Raw genomic sequence first — 17947 nt, 5'->3', positions numbered from 1 at the left:
GAAACTAACACAATATTGTAAATTAACTAAACTTCAATTTAAAAAAAAAAAAGCTTAAGAAGCTGAATGTAATGAGGGTGGATTTCCAGGGGAAGAGAGTCCTTGGTTCTGGGTCTGTGGTGGATGACACTCCAGAGATGGGGATGGAGGTGTTCTGTGTCCTGAAAGCGGGGTCCCTGACAGCTGCAGACCCTCGACTGAGCTGCCTCTGAAGGAAAGCATCGTCCTTCTTTGAAGAGCCCAGTGGCCCATCTGGGACCTGCAGTGGGGAGAGGCCGTCTCAGCAGTGGTCCAGCCTCTCCTGTTGGACGGGACGGGGCCAGCGCCCAGCAGCAATGCTGTAGGGCAGCGAGACGAAGGAGTGAAGGGCGGGCCTCACTCCAGGTATTTCCTGTGCAAGCAGTGGACGTCGGCCTGACCCCCTCCGCTAGGCAGAATTCCAGCAGGAAACAGAATGACCCTCAGAGGGTTCAAAGGAAGTGATTTTAATGAAGGTACTACTTACAGCAGCAAAGGGACAAGAGAGGAAGTGGTGTTACTGGAGCCCAAGAAGGACCAGCAGAAGCTGTAATTATGAAAGGATGCAGTCTAGCCAGAGATGATGGAGAACCAGGAAGACCTAACCCCAACTGCCTCTCCTCTGCTCTCTAAGCTCCTTCCATTGCTTCCTACCGGCTGAACCCACCGTGGGGGAGCCCGGGGGACACGGTCGAGGTGCAGAACATGGTGGAGAAGGACGGAGAAGGAACCTGGAGGGAAAACACGGCCAACAGAATGACCACCACGAGTCCCTTCCCTTCTCATGGATGAGGCTCTGGGTTCTTAGAAAACTCAAAGAAAGGGAAAGGAACGCACAGGGCTTCTGGCTAAAAGAAGAGATGAGTGCTTCAGAGATGAACTGGAAAAGTAAGAGACATGTTCACAGTTAGAGCTCGAGTTTGGAAGGAATTCTTAGCAGTTATATTAAACTATTATAAGTAGCGGGGTTACTAATAATAGTCCCATATAACTGGAATGAATTGTTCTGCAGGCTTGGGCCATGACCAGGATCACGTCTGCCAGATTATTAGCAGCAGGCTCCTCCATCCCCCCTCTTCTCAGACCGCATTTTCAGCTACTTTAAGTCAGCATCATGGAGGGAGGTGCTCTCAGACAATGGGAGAATCCACTCTGGCCACACCCGTCCCCTGGCCTCGCAGATGGGACAGGCAGGGGGCCACCCAGGGAGTCAGGAGCTGGTGGCAGAGCAGGAAGACAACCCAGCAGACCTGGGGGCCAGATTTCAAATTGCCAGCACTGTGGTTCCCCGCCTCCCCGGGAAGGAGCAGGTCCCAGCCCGGCCCACAGGCATCCACACATACCCACACGCACGCACACGCACCCACACGGCCCTTGCTCCGGAAGCATGCTCCCACGCGGGCTCAGGCTGCAGGGAAGCCAAGCCCCTGCCCCCATGCTCGGAGCCCATAAAGGAGCCCTTCATGCTCTGAACACACACTTGTCCACATCTGATAGGAAATTAGACCCATCCCGCCATACCCCATATGCTCCTCCTTAAAGATGCTGATGTCTCTGTAGCAGGAAGATACTGCCTGTGTTGGGAATGGCTTAGAACTGGATGGAAAATCCTACACTTGGGACTTCCTAACCATATTTCAATTCTTCAAAACATGTTTTTAAATTTAATAAAGTATGTGGGACCCCCAGTCTGTGAACCTGCAGAGGTGTCCTCCTGTCTGGGGGCCTGCACCCAGCTCTGCAGGGAACACTTGGGAACTCTCTGGGGTTGCTGACACCAGCCGTTTGCACCTGGTGAGCAAAGCTCGTGGTCACCGCCTCCTCAAAAGCCAGCAGACCTGGGGCAGTGAGCCAGACGGGTGAAGCCGGCGTGAGAATGAGGAAGGAAGCCCCGAACTCGGCAGGACCCTCACTCCCCCAGGGCCGTCACCCCCAGCTTTACGCCCCGTGGACCAGGGGCTCTGAAGCCACACCTCTGCCTGCAGGTACCCCGGTCACGCCCTGCTGTGCACGACAGTCTCGTGAGCCTGCAAACGCTGCCTTGAATCAAGTCTTTGCATCTCCTTGTTGCTTCTTCAACCACCACCCCATCGGTGGCAACTCTGCATCCCCTGACTCATCTCTAAACTTCCTCAAATCCTTCCGTCAGCAGGCAGGGTGGATACACCAGCATTCACGTTAGCCTCTACTGTGCTTTCAGATGCCTAGTCTATGGGCACCCCTTGAAAAACAAATCTGAATGCGTGCGTGGAGACAGACGTATTTCACCAGCAAGGGCGTCGACGAGCGTGTGCTGCCATCCAGCAGGCCGCCGGGGGCGGAGGGGAGCAGACACGGAAGGCAGCGGAGCAGCTGCTCCCGGGCTTCGTAGCCTGGTGGGGGCAAGCGGCAGAGATCTTTGCTGCTCTCAGAACGACCACGTGCTCCCGCACATTTCCAGCCTCCTCCCCATCAGGCTGGCTCTAGCCCGTGCGCCATGAGCAGAAGCGAGGAACCCTCCGGCGCTCTCTGTCCCTAACATGGTGTCCGTGTGGCCCGGGTCAGTCTGGGTCCTTCAGCAACCGTGTGAAGCAGAGACCCTGGCCTGTCACATCGGACACAGCACGAGCAAGAACAGATAGACAACTTCAGGCGAAGCAACCGGGACTGGATGATGAACAGAGTGCCTGGCGGCGCCCTGTCTGCTCTCATACTGGGAGACACACGCCCAGATATGGGAATGACGCAGACAGCACATGAGACACTCCTCAGGGTGGAGCACATAAGACTCTCCAAGCCGCCCCCTAGCCTGCTGGCTCACAATCCCCCGTCCGTGGTACTGTCCCTGCTGCTTCTGCCTTGGCTGCTCTGTCCCTTCGCCTCTGCCTTTGCAGAGAGCCCTCCCTCCAGATCTGTGTGTGGCTGGTCCCCTCTGCCCCACTCGGGTCTCAGCCATCATGCTACCACCTGGACAGGCCTTTCCAGACCACCTGAACTGAAGTACAAGACCCCAAACCACCCTCCCTTCACCCTGTTCTGCTCTTTTGCACTCTATGAACAGTTCCTGCTTACTGTCCATCCTTCCCCTCCAGTGTAAGCACAGGAGAGTCGGGACCACATCTTTCCTGTTCACTCTGCATTCCCAGAATCGGGCCTGGCACAAAGCGGGCACTCAAGCACCAGCTGAGCGATGAACAAGTGAATGAGCGGTCTGTGCCCGCAGAGTTCAGAGGTGGGTGGAGGAAACCCACTGAGGATCCAGAAAAAAATTCATAGGGGTAGCAACCTGCAGAGGTCCTTTAAGGGGAGGGTCACTGAGGGTCACTGCAACAGTCACTGCAGCCTGAGTGAAGCACGGGGCAGTCGGGGGTGACCGCGAATTGAGTGGTCGGTGGGGCTGGAGGAGGACACTGGGAAGATGCTAGTTTATATCTGACTTAAGGGCACAAGGAAGCTCCCGGGGTGGGGAAGTGGGGAGAAGGGGAGGGATGTGTTCCCACTGTTTGAGAAAGGCTGACCGGGTAGGATTTCCAAGATAGAGGCCCCCAGGAAGAGGCTGAAGACCAAGGCATAGTCACTGGGCTAGGACAACAGTCCAGACAGGAGTGATAATCAGCAGAGAAGGAGGAGGAAAATGATGAAGGAAGGAGCAATAAAACCTGGTCCAGGAAAGTTCCCTGTTGGCCCAGTGCCACACAGCTGGGGTGGGAGGGAGGAGGAGTGGGGTCTAGAATTCACGGTCCTTTGCACTGGGCTCCCACACTTAAGTGGTCCTTCCACGATACCCCGGCACCTCCTGAGCCCTCTGGGTACATTCAGTCTGAGACAGACGAGAGCAACAACCCGGAGCCATGCCCACGTGGGGTCCCAAGCGGGGTCCCGATCCACCACTTGGATCCCGAGAGCAAGAAACACACATCAAAACAGCACAAAAGACATTCGCAGTTTAGAGGCAGAATCTGAAGCTGAACCTCACTCAGCAAAATGAGGACGTGACACTTCCCTTGCTGACCACACAGAGTTTCCACGAAGACGAGATGGGTTAACCGAATCTGCTTTCAATAGAAAAATGCTTTATGAGCGAGCATCGCTAACACAAAGAACAAAAGGCACTTGTAAGAACTCCACCTCCTGTCCAGCGCACAACTTTCTTAAGCAGCACTGGACGTCGGCTTCCCAGCCCGGAGGAGCCTGAGGAAGGGGGGGCCATTAGAAACGGCAGACGCAGCTTCACGGGAGGAAACGCACTTCCCGGCCCAGCGCAGAGAGGACGCGCCCCGCCTGGCGCAGGGGACGTGCTCCCTAGACACTCGCTGGGGAGTGTCTGAGTGTGGACTCTGTACTTCTCCTCTGCCTTCAGCGCTTTCTGGAGCTGTGTAAGGAATGTGAAATAAAGCGACGCAAATGGACTGCAGGTAGTCACATCTGTGCGTCATGCATCACCACCGGCTTCCCTTCCTTCTGTCCCTACTTCCTGTCCGTGCCTCGATCGTCTCCTTCACGCTAGATCTTCCTGCCTCGCTCCCCCTGTGGCATCCCACATCCCACGGGAGTCATTCTGCAAACGTACAGCTCCCAACACATCACACCCTTCGAAACCCATGCCGGGGCGGTGGGGCAGGAGCTCTGGGGGACGTCTGTCTCCACTCCTGCCTGTCCCCTGTGATTAGCTGTGATCCCCCGCCTTCTCTCCCCACCTCACTCTTTTCCCCTCTCAGGGAAGAGAGGAAGAAGAGCGCAGCCCCTCGGTCGGCGTGGAAGGTGACTCAGGATTCCCTCGTCTGCCCCCTGCTCTGCCCTTTCGGGGGATGCACAGGGCGGGCAGGAGGCAGGCGTCCTTCTGTGAACCACGCATCCTCATCCTGTGCTCAGACTCGCAGGGCTGCTGCCCACTGTTGCCCCACTGGGGGGCCAAGCCCACCTGGAAGCTGCTATTGGGAGCCTACTCGGCTCTCTTGCTAAGTGCTTCCTCCCACGGAGACTCTTCCAGCTTTCAAGGTGGATGCTTAGCTTTTGTCTGCATCTGCTTTTGCCTCATTTCTCCGCTGGCTCAGTCATCAGGCCAGGAAGGTGGTCCTTTTTACTGGATGCCCCTTAGAGCTTCAGCAAAAACTTTTCTTTCCCCCGTCTCCGAAATTAAGCAGAGTCCTTGGCCTGACGTTCAAGGTCTTTCACCAAAAAGTCTGGGCTCAGGCCACTCTCCGGGCCCAGTTTCCCACCGCACTGTGCCCTGGACACGCCAGGACCCCCAAGCAAGACCCTGGGCTCCTCTGGCGTCCCAGACACGCTCCGTGTTCTCTTTCTTCCATCTGCTGAGTCCTGCTCCAGTGACTCCCAGCGTTTAGGTCCCCAAATCCTACCAGTCGTGCAAGCACAGCCCACGGGCACTCCTCCCTGGGCCCTTCCTGACCCTGAGGTCAGAGTTCCCCCTGCGGTGCCATACTTCTCATTCTGCCTCCTTTGCCAGGAACCTTCCCCTCCTCCTGCCCTCCCCTCCTCCCTCCGCGTGCCGGTCTGCCGTCCACTCATCTCTGAGCTCTCCAACCGGACGCCCCCACTCGGGGCCTCCCCTGAGCCCATGCGAGTGTGGGATGCTCTTAAGGGCGCCATGGAATCCTGGGTCCCAGCAAATGCACGGAAGTCAAATCCTCTGCTCATTGTTCTCAAGAAACATACGAAGGAATACAGATAACACTTACATGTAAATATGACGTGCCCCAAGTGACAGAGCGGCTGGATGGGAAATCGTCTATATCCCCATAGAAACCAAAGTCAGTGCCCACTGTGAGCAGGGGCCACGCCAGGACAAGGCACTTCAAGGCTCACTGGCATGACTGAATCCTTTCTGGAATCCTCTGAGCCTCCAGGAAAGGCTCTCTTGAAGAGGGGGTTATCCTGCGCCTGTGTCCAGCTGGTTGGGCCGTTAATGACATCCTATCATGAATTCAACCCCCCTGAGATGAGGGAGAGGCTGAGACTCCCAGTCGACCCCCAGATTCAGCGCGGGAAAGAGCTGAGACCAAGCCACCCAGGATAAAGACGAGGCGGTCCCAGCCCCCAGCCCCCCGCCCCCAACCCCCGTCTAAGCGGCAGAAAGCGGTGCTCAGGCAACAGCAGCCTGGGGCTCGAATGACTCGTCTGAATATCGAGGCCACCGCATTTTTCTCACTGGCCTGAAGCCTGGGAAGCTTGATATGCCACTATGAAGTCTGCTCGGGGCCGGGGAGTGCGTGGATTTGCCGGGCCTCCGACAGTAAGAGGTGGATAAGACCCTCTCGGGCCCAAGTGTCAGGAGACTTTCCCAACTTTATAAACACTGCTGGGAAAGTGGGGAGCACTCAGACCTGCCGTTTTCAGCAGGAAGCCTTGAACGCTTCTTGCTTCTAGATTGGGCTGAAAAGACTGGACCCCACGATTCATCCCCGGGGGACAGCGAGGCCGCCAACGTAGGCCAGGGGACTATTGCTCGAGAATGTTCCAGGAGAGATCCCTGCCTGGGCGGAGGGGGCCTTACAAGACACATCCCATTTCCTCATTTCTCCAAATAAAACGCACTGTACTTCCTTTTTTAAATCTTGGGCCACTGCCCTCCAACATCCTGCACACATTCATTGAGTTGCCCATGGTACCGATTTTGGTTAGCCACTTGGCCACGGCACCGTAGATCTCGTCCAGGATGAGGATGACCACGAGGTTGATGATGACCGCCGTGGCTGTGACCGTCACCCGGACATTGGAGCGTGTGGCCTTGTTGAGAGACAGAGCAGCCGCGGTGGTGATGCGGTACACGATGACCCCGAAGACGATGGAGAAGGTCAGCGCGATCTGTTCAGGGAAGCAGGGAGAGTCTCAGGTCAGCGGACGGTCCTCGCACACCCATCCCTCACTTGGCCAACAGTCCTGTCACGTGGGGTGCTGCTAATCTGGAGTCCCCCGGCGGGTGACAGAGCACAGCAAACCCTTTGAACTCTTGCAAACTCCAAGCATGGGTGCATCTTCCAGGAGAGAATGTCTTATTTTTATCAGATTTCAAATGTCCTACGGCACACACACACACACACACATACACATAAACACACACACACACACACACACACACACACAAACTAAGGTTCCCAGTGGGGAGAGGGAAGGGCGAGGGGGAAAGGGGTTATGCTATGAAATCAGGAGTGAAACTTACGAAAATTGCAAAGCACTATAGAATTTAAAGAATCTTTCACTCAACTCAAAAAAAATTGCAAAACCTATTCAGAAGTCTTATAAATTAAACACTAATATATAAAAATATAGAAACAAAAAACCACCTAGGAATGAAACCCTGGACACCGTGGTGTGCCCATCACACAGGGTGTGATTTATTAGGGAGTCTTCGATGGACTCCGAGGCTAAGTTCCACCGTAGTAAACAACAGCTCGGGATGTGGTCAGTGCCAAGCGAAGAAGGTAGTTGTTAACGGGACTGAGGACAACAGAGGAGCGAGGGGCACCAGGGGTCAGGGAGGAGTTTGTGGACCAAGCAGGTTTAAAGCACGCCTTCAACAAGAGGCAACAGGGAGCCACTGAAGGTGCTTGAGCTGAGAAGGGGCGAGTTAGAACTCAATGGGGTGGGTGGGAGAAGGCTGCCAAAGGAGGGAAAGGGGAAAGAAACTCAGAGTGACAGTTTGAGAGCCTCAGTCCTCAAGGTGAACAAAGTATGGCTCTAAGAGGTCTCTACCAGGCGACCGGAAACGGAGGACTCGGATTTCTCACTGGGTGCAGACATCTTTGGCCACTACATTTAAAAGGAAAGTTTACCAGCCACGTGACCTCGAGGGCCCCCATTTCTTTTTTCCAGAACCTGACAATGATAAGACTCCACCTTCTGTCTCATCACAACCAAGGAAGGGTGGGTCCCATGAAGCACAGGTATGTGAAGAGAAGGCAGTGGTCCCAGTGGGCCTCTGAGGGGGGCCGAGCGAGGTCAGGAAACTGCTGGGTGCATGGCCCCCTCAGAGCAAAATTTTAATTCGTTTCAGTCAAGTGACGTCTTCCTTGTTAGAATTCTTTCTGCAAAGGAGGTGGTTCCGGTCCTGTTTCCTCTAGGGGCAGGGAAGGGGGGTGGCCGCTGGCCGTGGAGGGCCAAACGGAAAACGTGGGGCGAGAACTGGACAGGTCAACGGGTTCCTCTGAAGAAACACGCTGTCCGGGACTCCGCGTGTCCCCTCCCCAGAGAGGAGGGAAGTGGGGAGGGGCAGGGAGGGGGCTCTGCAGGCAGCGTGAATGACACTCAGGTGGGCTGCGAGTGGAGAATGGGCTGTGTGTCCGTGTAAGGACTGTCTTCACTTCTGGGGGTGCTGGTGGCAGCCTCAGCCATGTGCCCATGTGTTTCACAACATCAGTGTTTGCCTTGTGGCCCAGGGTGCAAAAAAGAAGCCCCCTGTAAGGAAGGCAGGATGGCAGTGCTCTCTGGGTAGAGGAAGGGGGTGTGTGTGTGTGTCCATGTGTGTGTCTGTGTGTGTGTGCACCCGCCTGCAGCGTATGTCAGTGTGGAGGAGAGGTTAGATGGGAAAAACACTCTGAAGGAGGCCTCTTTTCTGATGCGGGGTGGGGGCGAGAGCAGCAGAACCCTGGCCTCCAGGACTTGGGGGACCGGGGAGGGATGACTGCCATGCATGGGGGGAAACCTGGACATGACATCACCGCTCGCCAACAATGTAGACATTTCACTTCCCGGTCCTCTGGGATTGTCACCGCCAGACAGTAGGGGCCTGGAAAACGTGATGTGAGATTCTTTTCCCCCAAAATCGCTTTTGCAGTGAAGGCCAGGGGTGGAAGTATTGATGAGGTGGGGGGAGGCCAGGGCACCGAAGAGCGACTGTGTGTTTGGTGCTGGGTGTGGGGGATGGGCGGGGGGAACAACACGGGCAAAAACATCCCTCGTGTTGGGGTCTGGGGGGTGGGCCACGGAGGAACCAGTGGGGAGGCAATCGGTTTCTATTCTCCCCTCTTAGAGGCCCGGCTGCTGCGCTGGGGAGGGAAGGACGCTCTTCCCTGCCCCTCAGAGGGTGACGTGGGCCTCCTGCCTCCGCCGGGAGCATGATGGACACGCAGAACCTCGAACTCAGGTCTGGACCGACCTGCATTTTATCCAGAGTCCTGTTCCAGAGGCACGGCTCCCACCACTCAGGAAAGCCCTCCATCCCACCCTCCCTTCCTTCCTGGCTCCTCCGCCAAATGACCCTCCCCAGCCCTCTGATGCTAATTACTTGCGATCCTAACTTTCCTGGTCCTGATTTTCCACCCCACTACAGACATCAGGTTCTGAACCTCTCCTTCTGTGTTTCCTGCAAGCACTTCAAGGTTCACAGTGTTCAAGCTGGACGAGCTTGGCGGGCACTGCCCAGTCCCGGGGCCATCTGGCAGATGAGGAAACAAGGCGTGCAGAGGGAAGTGATCTGCTCAAAGTCACAAGGCATAGCTACAACGCTAGATCAGGGTAGGGACGAAAGAATTTTAGCACTGAGGGGGCCACACCCACCTTCCATCTCATGGACAAGGGAATGGAGGCCCAGGAAGCAGCAATGATTGGTCCAAGGTATGGGGGATACGTGGCAAAGCGGAGACACTAATGGTGATGACTTATCAGCAGAAGCCAGCCCCTCTGCGCCCTCTTGATTTCATTCTTCGATGCACATCTGCACTGGCATGAATCCCTATAGCCACCCTGCAAGGTAACACCTTTTGTGGCTGTGATTTAGCGCCATCCAGGATTTGAAGCCTGCTCTGTGGCTCCAAAGTCTACATTCCCATCCTGACATTGGAACCCAGGTCTCTGGGCACTAAATCCAGTACTATCTTCAGTACTCAGGTGGCATCATTGACTATGCTTATTAAATTCAACAAATATTTTCCCACCATCTCCTGCGCTGGGTGGATTGCACGGTGGTGATCAGTGTCCTCTAGCTAGGCGCAGAGCGGGGCTGGTCTTGTACTGCATTCCGTGTCCCACACCATGACCCAGAGCCGCCTCCTGGGGGGACCCTGTGCAGTAAAGCTTTGCTGACCTTCAGCTCTGGGCCAGTCTAGTGCCCCTGCATGTGGTCGCGTTACCACGGCCTCGGTGGCTCTTGGTGTTTTGGTCTCATCACTTTACTTGTGGACACAGCCAAACCACAATGGAAACCACACTATGGAGTCCAGCGCCTGATCTCACACTAGGAGAGAGGCGGGGAGGAGAGCTGGTCTGGTCCCTACCCTTGGACTCGCATTCTGAGCTGAAGTAGAGAAAACCGGGGCACACATCCAACAAGGATGAACCCAGGGGCAGCTGGACAGAGGCGCAGGCTTCAGCGTTCAGGAGCGTCCACTGTGCTCTGAGCAGAGAGCAGGGGGACTGGTCAGAGAAAAGCCACGGAAAAGGCTTTGGGCCAGATTCCTACGGGAAAGGCTGGGAGGAAAGGATAGCCAAGCCTTAGGAAGACTGAAAAGTATCTTTATCCAACATTTTTGTTACTTTCAGAAGGATGGGACACTACAAATGTCCTAGCCTGCCACTGCTGGAGGTGGAGGTCTATTTCACGTACCTGTTTTCTTATTTATGTGCGTGTTTGTTACCTGTAAACCCCTTAAGGGACAGATTATTTTATTTTTGTTTCTACTCTATACTCAGTGCCTAAGAATAGCGTCAAGCACCTAACCGGCACCCAAGAAGTATTTTTTTGAACGAATGAATAAACCCTTCGGCAACATCACGCATACTGGTGGCTTGGAAGGGCTAAATGAACTTCACGCCATTCCAGCTGAACGCACTGCAATTCGCCACATACTGTTGAATAAATTCCGCACGCCCTGCTCTTGCTGAGCGATGAGACGGCACACGCAGCTCCTAAGCTTTGACAGGGCGCGCATCACCTCGGCACTGCAGAGGTGTCGAATTGGATGGTGCCTAGGCGTCCTTCACTCTTCAAGAGTTTGAGGTTAGAACACAGTTCCTGCCCTCAGTATCACGATGGCAATAACACTGGGAACCGCAACCTCGGGCCAGGGTCAGAGCTACCTCTGGCCAGTGGGCCCAGAAAGTTATGATGATTTGACACCCAATTTTTGGAATAAGCCATCCCTCCCCAAGCCCACAACACATGGGTAGGCCTGCTTAGAAGTGTTTTAAGGACAGAAGTTCCCAGCTCGAATGCTGGAAGCAGTCTACCAGGAGATGGGGCGCCGACGTCTCAGTCCTCTGAGCGTGCTGCCCAGGGCCGGCCCACTGCAGGTGCCCCTCATGGCTCCCAGGATGGCCTGATCCCGCCTCACCGATCAGCTCAGATGTGAATCACAGGCCCGTTTCTCACCTGCCCTGACACAGCGGAGGCCACCTGGGCCTCTCAAAAGGGCCCTCCCAAACTCTAAGGGAGAAGACAGGGAAATGAGCACGGCAACGAGAGGGCAGCTAAAGAACCAGGCTTACAGAGCACAAGCCGGTCGTCTTCTGTGGCTTCCAGATTCTTCTTTTCCACCAGCGACTGGGGAAACCCAGCCCCGCGGTCCGAACAGGCGGCCACCACTCTGCAGCCATCTTACCTGCACAGGTAGGACCTTCTTCAAAGGTCTCTGTCTGTCTCAAGGTGGAAGACAGCATCTCACAACCCGCCCCCTGGAAGCTCCACTTCAAACATCCACGGTCAAGGCTGGGAAGACAGAACCCCGTACTAGAGCGGCCGAAGGCCACTGACCCTCCCAGGGCTGGTTCTCTGAGAGAATCACTGTTCCCTCCTCGGCTGACCGACATCAGCACCGGCCTCACTACCAGGTGAGACCCTTCCCGTCTACCCAGCACTGCGGCTGCATCTTCAGCAGCCCCTCGCTGTCCCGGTCGCGTGAGACTAACACACCCACAGCATTCACCCCGCGGGATCTCCAGGCACGTGTCCCCAGCAGTTTTTTTGTTCCCCCCAGGAAATTACCATGAACAAGATGGAGGCAAAGTTCATCAAGTAGCCTGGGAAGCGATCCCTCCAGGTCAGCTTATCGTCATCATCCTGGGGAAACAGGAACAGAGACAGTCAGATGATGCAAATGACGGGTGTTAATTTTCTCTCAATTTTCCATAAGCGTGCATATCGCTAGTCATTCACCACTCCATGTAGGTATTTCTCTAGCCTCTGACAACTCACCCTGAACGTCAACAACCCTCCCAATGCTGTGATTTCTAAGGCAGCCTGGACAATCAGTGGTGAGGAGAGCACCACATTTGATCTCAGCCTCATCCTTGGCTGAGTTTTAGTTTAATCACTTATCAGCTCTGCGATCTTTGGGTTTCTCTTAACGTTTCTGACCTTCTGTTTCTGCATCTGTGAAATGGGCACAGTCATGACCTCTGTCCTGGCTAACGCACAGGATGGTTTTAATCGTTTTGTCTGAATGAGAACCACCTGAACATGGTAAAGCACTAGACAAATGTCAGATACAAACGACCACAGGGCAGCGTCCTGAAGCAGATCACTGTTTAGACCAAATGTCAGCCACGGACCTTAGATCTTAAGTGTACAAATTCCCACAGTTTTGTTCTTCAGAGAATCTGTATGTGTTGTCACAGGTTCCCCCCACCCCCAAATGACTGTTCTCCCCTAGTCACAAATACAGACATTTCGAGGTGCAGGTTAAGCAGATGCTTTGCCATCAGTCGGGCTGAGAACCAGACCGGGTCCAGTTCCCAGGCTGCTCTTCTGGGACAACCATGTCCCTGACCACATCCTCCTTTGGCAGCCCCAAAGGACCCTTATTTGGCAGAGTGATGCCAACAAGTATGAGTGGTAAAAATGCCTGCTGACTAACGCCACCTAATTCTGGTCCAGGCAGCTGACTTCTCCGAGCTGCAGCTCTGTGAGATTAGAACCCATACAGTGCCTGCCCACCACCAGGTTGCTGGGAAGCCCACATGAAGCCGTGTTTGGGAAGATGCCGTGAAAACCGCAAAGCCCTCCACGCCGGCGAGGGAGGAGCCCCCCGCGTTTCTGCAGTGTGTCTGAATCGAACTCGGGGAGCGAGTGTTCCAGGGCCCCTCTGTTCCTACCCTCCCCTTCTCGCTCCCAAAACCACTGGTGATTTCAGAACACACCTGCCTTGGCTCTCGCAACAGTGCCATCTAGTCTCTGAAAGCTTGTACTGTAGGCCGAGGGCCCTCCTGGCCTAAAAAATCTTCTTTCTAAAAACCTTTGTGCACCCACCGGGTGCAGACCTTAGGGCCAGGCACAGTGGGCGGACAGGGGACAGTGGCCATGATCGCCATCCCTGCGCGGCTCCTGGTCCACTGAGATGGAAGCGACACGCCCACACTAGAAAGTCTGAGGACTCACTCGCCACTGTGGGGGCACAGGTTACCCGGGACTTGAGGACAGGAACGATGTGTCCTTTTCACGGCACGTCTGGGGCTGAGCACAGCTCTGATCAGGCTTACATGGGGTGGAAACGAGCCTTAAGGCTGAAGTCATTCAGTAATTAGTGCTTTCAGTTACAGACGATGTAAACAGGGGTACTCAGCTTCTCACAGACCGTGACAGGATCAGGTCTCCAGGCTCGGAGCCCAGCAGACTTTCCATCACGCGAGGACGAGGTAACTAGGGGTCGTGACCCTACTGCATGGGAGGGACCATCTAAGCCCGTTTCTATTAGGACTGGAACAAGATTCCTCAATGTCTTTCCTTTTTCCTTTTTGATTAATTCTTGGTTTCACTCACATTAGTGGTTTTTCCTTTAAGGTTCTGATGAGGACAACTGAAGATGGGCAGGTGGACGGTAACACTCAGAGGGGATTATGGAAAGAAGGGTTGGGGTGGGAGGAGCTCTTCTGCGGGCCTCTTTCACCACAAGTTAAGGTTTTGATGGTTTGGACCCTTTTCCTAATCTTTGGCCTAGGGAGAGGTTCTGCCTTAAAGATCAGCAGACCAGGTGAGTTCTGAAACACCAGCAGGGAGGAGGGAAGAGGGAACTCCAGTTACAGGTTCTGTGTCACCATCCCCCCCCCAGGGGGGCTCCCTGGGTGGGGAGCAGGGCAAGGAGAGGCAGGAAGACCCATGCGTGGCCCGTGAAATGAGGGGAGGGGTAAGAAACACTGGTCAATGAGGGTGAGACCAGGGTCAGAGTGGCCCTCAGGGCGGAGACAGACAGCCCTGGAAGAAATGGGAGAAAGGGAATTATAAGCAGAGAAGCAGGAAACATGGCCCCAGATGCTGTCCCCTTAATTCAGGCCAAAGACCAGCCTCTACCCCACCGGGGACAGCTCTGTCCTGGGGCACGAGTTTCAGCTCAGTTCCACTCAACAGACGCGATCTGGGTGTCTTGGATGGGCTGGACGGAGGACACAGGGAGGAGAAGGCTCGGCCCTGCCCAAGAGATCCCACTGAGGACACAAGGGAAGGGATTTCAGAGCTGACCCTGCTAGGGAAGGCGATGCTACTTTTTTTTTGCATAAAAATGAGACATAACTACAAAGCCATTGAATCCAATGTCCTCTCAAAGCAACTATCTTAAAGAACAACAGTCATTTTGATACAGACGTTCTGGTGTTTGTTGAAAAATCACTCTCATATTTACACGGATGAGCCCTTTTTTTTTTCCTGGAAGTGATAGCTTCCAACATACACACAGTTCCCATACATTCAGACACTTCTCAAACACAAGCGCCGAGAGAAACGCGAAGATTCCAGACTGGCTTCCAAGCTCCCCGAGTTACCAGAAAAGATGCCAGTGAGCCAAGGGGCCCTTCTGTATAATAACTGGCTCTGATAACGGAAGCTAATTAGAATCTCCACTCGCTGGCACAGTCAAGATGTGAAGATTCACGGCAAGACACCACCCAGTCAATTACGCTCTGTGTGAAAGCCACATAACCAGCTTCTGGGATCGCAGAAGAAAAGTAGACGGGGAACCACAGCTTCTGAGTTTAACTCTTGGCGCTCGTCCTTACTAGTCAAGTGGCCTTGGGAAACTCCCAGAGCCTCCCTTTCCTCAGCTGTCAAGCAATTATATTCTTCATCTGTAAAATGTGTACATGGTAATATCCATCCCACCAAATGACCATGCGTTTTGTATTCATCAGCCAACCGGTGGAGGGGCCGAGCCAGGGCACCTGCACACAGAGGGCAGGACTCTCAGTGCCTCCCTCTCCTTCTGAAATGGACTGTTGTCATCAACACTTGTCCCATCGAAGTGGCAGAGGCATTGTGTGGACCACATGGCTGGATGCCCGTGAGAGCACTTTGTAAGCGCCAAGGCGTCACACAAACGTAAGGTCTAATCAGCTTCGTGATTCCGTCAAAAGCAGGTGGTTAGGAAGCACTCAGTTAATTCATCCTCGTGAAGACATGAGCCCGCTGTCGCCTGCGCTGGGGTCTTTGTCCCTGGACTCTGACTCCCACTTCCAGGTCTCCAAACAGGAAGTAGCAGGGTGATATTCACGTGAAACCACAGAAGTGTCCTTCTGGCAAACTAGACAGTTGGACATGCAGTTACTGAAAATGCAATGAGAACACTATCTAAGCAAATCCCTTTGGAGAGCAGCCTTGAACAGTGGCCAATCACCCTTGAGTTGGTATTTTTTTAAATGAAGTTGTAACTTCCATACGGTAAAATTCACCGTTTGCAGTGCTGCAAGTCTGAATAAACATGCACGTACTGCTGTAGAACCACAACCACAGGCAAGATACAGAAGAGCCCACAGTCCTCGAGATAGACCCCCATGTCTCTTTGTGGTCCACCACCTCCCCCGATCCACAGATCCTCGCAAGATCTGTTCTCCATCCCTTGAGTTTTGCCTTTTCCAAACTTTATAAGTAACTTCATGCCGTAGGGAGCCTCGTGAGACTGACTTCTCTCACCCAGTGCAGTGCACTGGGGGCTCATCCCGGCTGCATTCTCCCGAGTCTGTTCCTTCTTATTGCTAAGTAGTATTCCCCGAATGGACGTGCCACAGTTCGTCCAACCATCCCTAGCTGAGAGACGTTTGGGCTGTCCCCAGTTCTCGGGGGTTATAAAAAGCCGTTGTAAGCATTTGCGGGCTGCAGTTTTCATTTCACTTAGGTAAACACCAAGCAGTGGAAGTGCTGAGTCATTGGGTGAGTCTGTGTTTGATTTATAAGCAGCCGCCAGACTGTTTTCCAAAATGGCTGTGCTGTTTTGCATTTTCACCAGTAACATATGAGAATTCCTTCCTCTACTTTCTTTTCTTTAAATAAACTTTTAATTTTAGAATACTTTTAGATTTTATTTTAGAATAGTTTTAGATTTACAGAAAAACTTCAAAAACGGTACAGAAGAGTGTGCGTGTACGTGTGTGTATATATAGACACACACTCTGCACCCAGTTCCCCTGTCACATTAGTGTGGGTACATTTTTTGCAACCCGTGAACCAATGTTGTACATTATTATTCACTAAAGTTCACACTTTATTTGGATTTTCTTGGTTTCCACTGCTTAGGTGACACTATCCCCTTTCTGCCCCAGAGTCCCATCCATGCTCTGTTCAGCCAGCCGTCTCTGTGGGCTTCCCGAGACTATGACGGTTCCTCATACGTTTCTTGTTGTTGATGACCTTGTCAGTTCTGAGGAGTACTGGTCAAGGATTTTGTAGAATATTCCTCAATATGGGTTTGTCTGAAGTTTTTCTCATAATTAGACTTAAGTTATGGGCTCAGGGGAGGAACACCACTGCGGCAAAGTACTGTTTTCATCTCATCACATCAAGGGGACAGGCTATGCTATGACCTGCCACTCACGACGTTAACCTTGATCACTTGGTGGACGTGTTTGTCAGGTTTCCCTGCTGTCAAGTTACTCTTTCTCTCCCCAACCAGTTTCATACTTCACTCTTTAAAAGAAGTCACTACGTGCCCCCCGCCCCTATCTAAAGGGTAGGGAATTAAATTCCACCTCCTTGAAGAAGGGAGTATCTACAGATTCCTCCAGCTTTTTAATCCAGATGTTTATAGTATTTTACATTCACTTAAAGCAGGACTGTAGTAAAGAGATGCTCAGGCATGCCAAAGTTAAACCGTTGCAGACCGCTTTGAATTCAGTAAAGAAGAGTGAAGGGGATAAATGCCTTCTGAACAGGTTTCATGTCGGGAGCAGAACTGGATTTGGGCTTCCAAGGAAGCCGGCTGTGGTCCTCTTTCTTTGGGGAAGCCTGCAAGGGGCAGGAAACCAAGCACCGTCATCATCCCCAGCAGCCCATCCTCATCACCTGCCTCACCACCTCCAGCTAATACCCAGAGGGTCGTGAACAGATAGGCTCTGGTTTCCATTAGAATGTTCACACATTTAGCCTCCGTCCCTGCAAATATTTGGGAAGGCAGTGTCAGGAAGAGGAAAAAATAATGGATTTGGAAATACAAGACTAGGGCTTTATCCCTGTCTCTACCTCTTTATTAGCAGAACAACCTTTGGCATATTATCATTTCTCTGTGCACTCATAGCCACATCTTTAACCAGACAACTGGTCAACCTGCCCTCCTGCGTACTCAGTAGCACACCACGTACGTTGATGGTATGGAAAATCCTAAGTCCTGTATAACTGTGAGTTACTACTACTCCTGTTTCTATGTGGGAAGCATTCATTGAACATCAAATGTGTACCCAGTGCTATTCTGGCACTAGGCCCTGGAGATTTGCAGAATAGTTCACATTCTTTGTTCTTAGGGAATTCCCTCACTACTGAAAGAAACTGAGAAAGACAAACACAAAGCATGACATGATGTGACGTGTGTCATGGGAGCACTGAGGAAGGAGGAACCACCTGCCTAGGGGAATAAGACTTCAAAGATGAAGAGACATTTTGTTTGTGACTGAAAGGTGGCAAGATGAAAAGGGAGATGAAGGTCTTCCAGAGAAAGTGGCAGGTCCAAGAGCACCGAGTCATCATCAGATATCATCACATACAGTAACAGACAGGACCCACAGGGCTTCCAGGGGACAGGCC

At 53.2% G+C, this 17947-nt stretch overlaps 1 protein-coding gene across 3 annotated transcripts in view; it reads right to left on the bottom strand.

The window, feature by feature from the left end:
• Positions 1-17947, bottom strand: part of ANO2 (anoctamin 2) — a 253652-nt gene that overhangs the window by 51028 nt on the left and 184677 nt on the right. For all 3 annotated transcript variants that reach the window (XM_032473471.1, XM_032473473.1, XM_032473472.1), the window contains 2 exons: positions 11936-12010; positions 6627-6822 (listed from right to left, as the gene is read on the bottom strand). In XM_032473471.1, the coding sequence (XP_032329362.1) occupies positions 6627-6822; positions 11936-12010 (271 nt within the window). The remainder of the gene's footprint in view (positions 1-6626; positions 6823-11935; positions 12011-17947) is intronic.

Source organism: Camelus ferus, chromosome 34, assembly GCF_009834535.1.
Source record: "Camelus ferus isolate YT-003-E chromosome 34, BCGSAC_Cfer_1.0, whole genome shotgun sequence".
In the NCBI taxonomy this organism is placed as follows: Eukaryota; Metazoa; Chordata; class Mammalia; order Artiodactyla; family Camelidae; genus Camelus; species Camelus ferus.
Note: the sequence above shows the minus strand (reverse complement) of the source record. Positions and strands in the feature narration are given on the sequence as shown.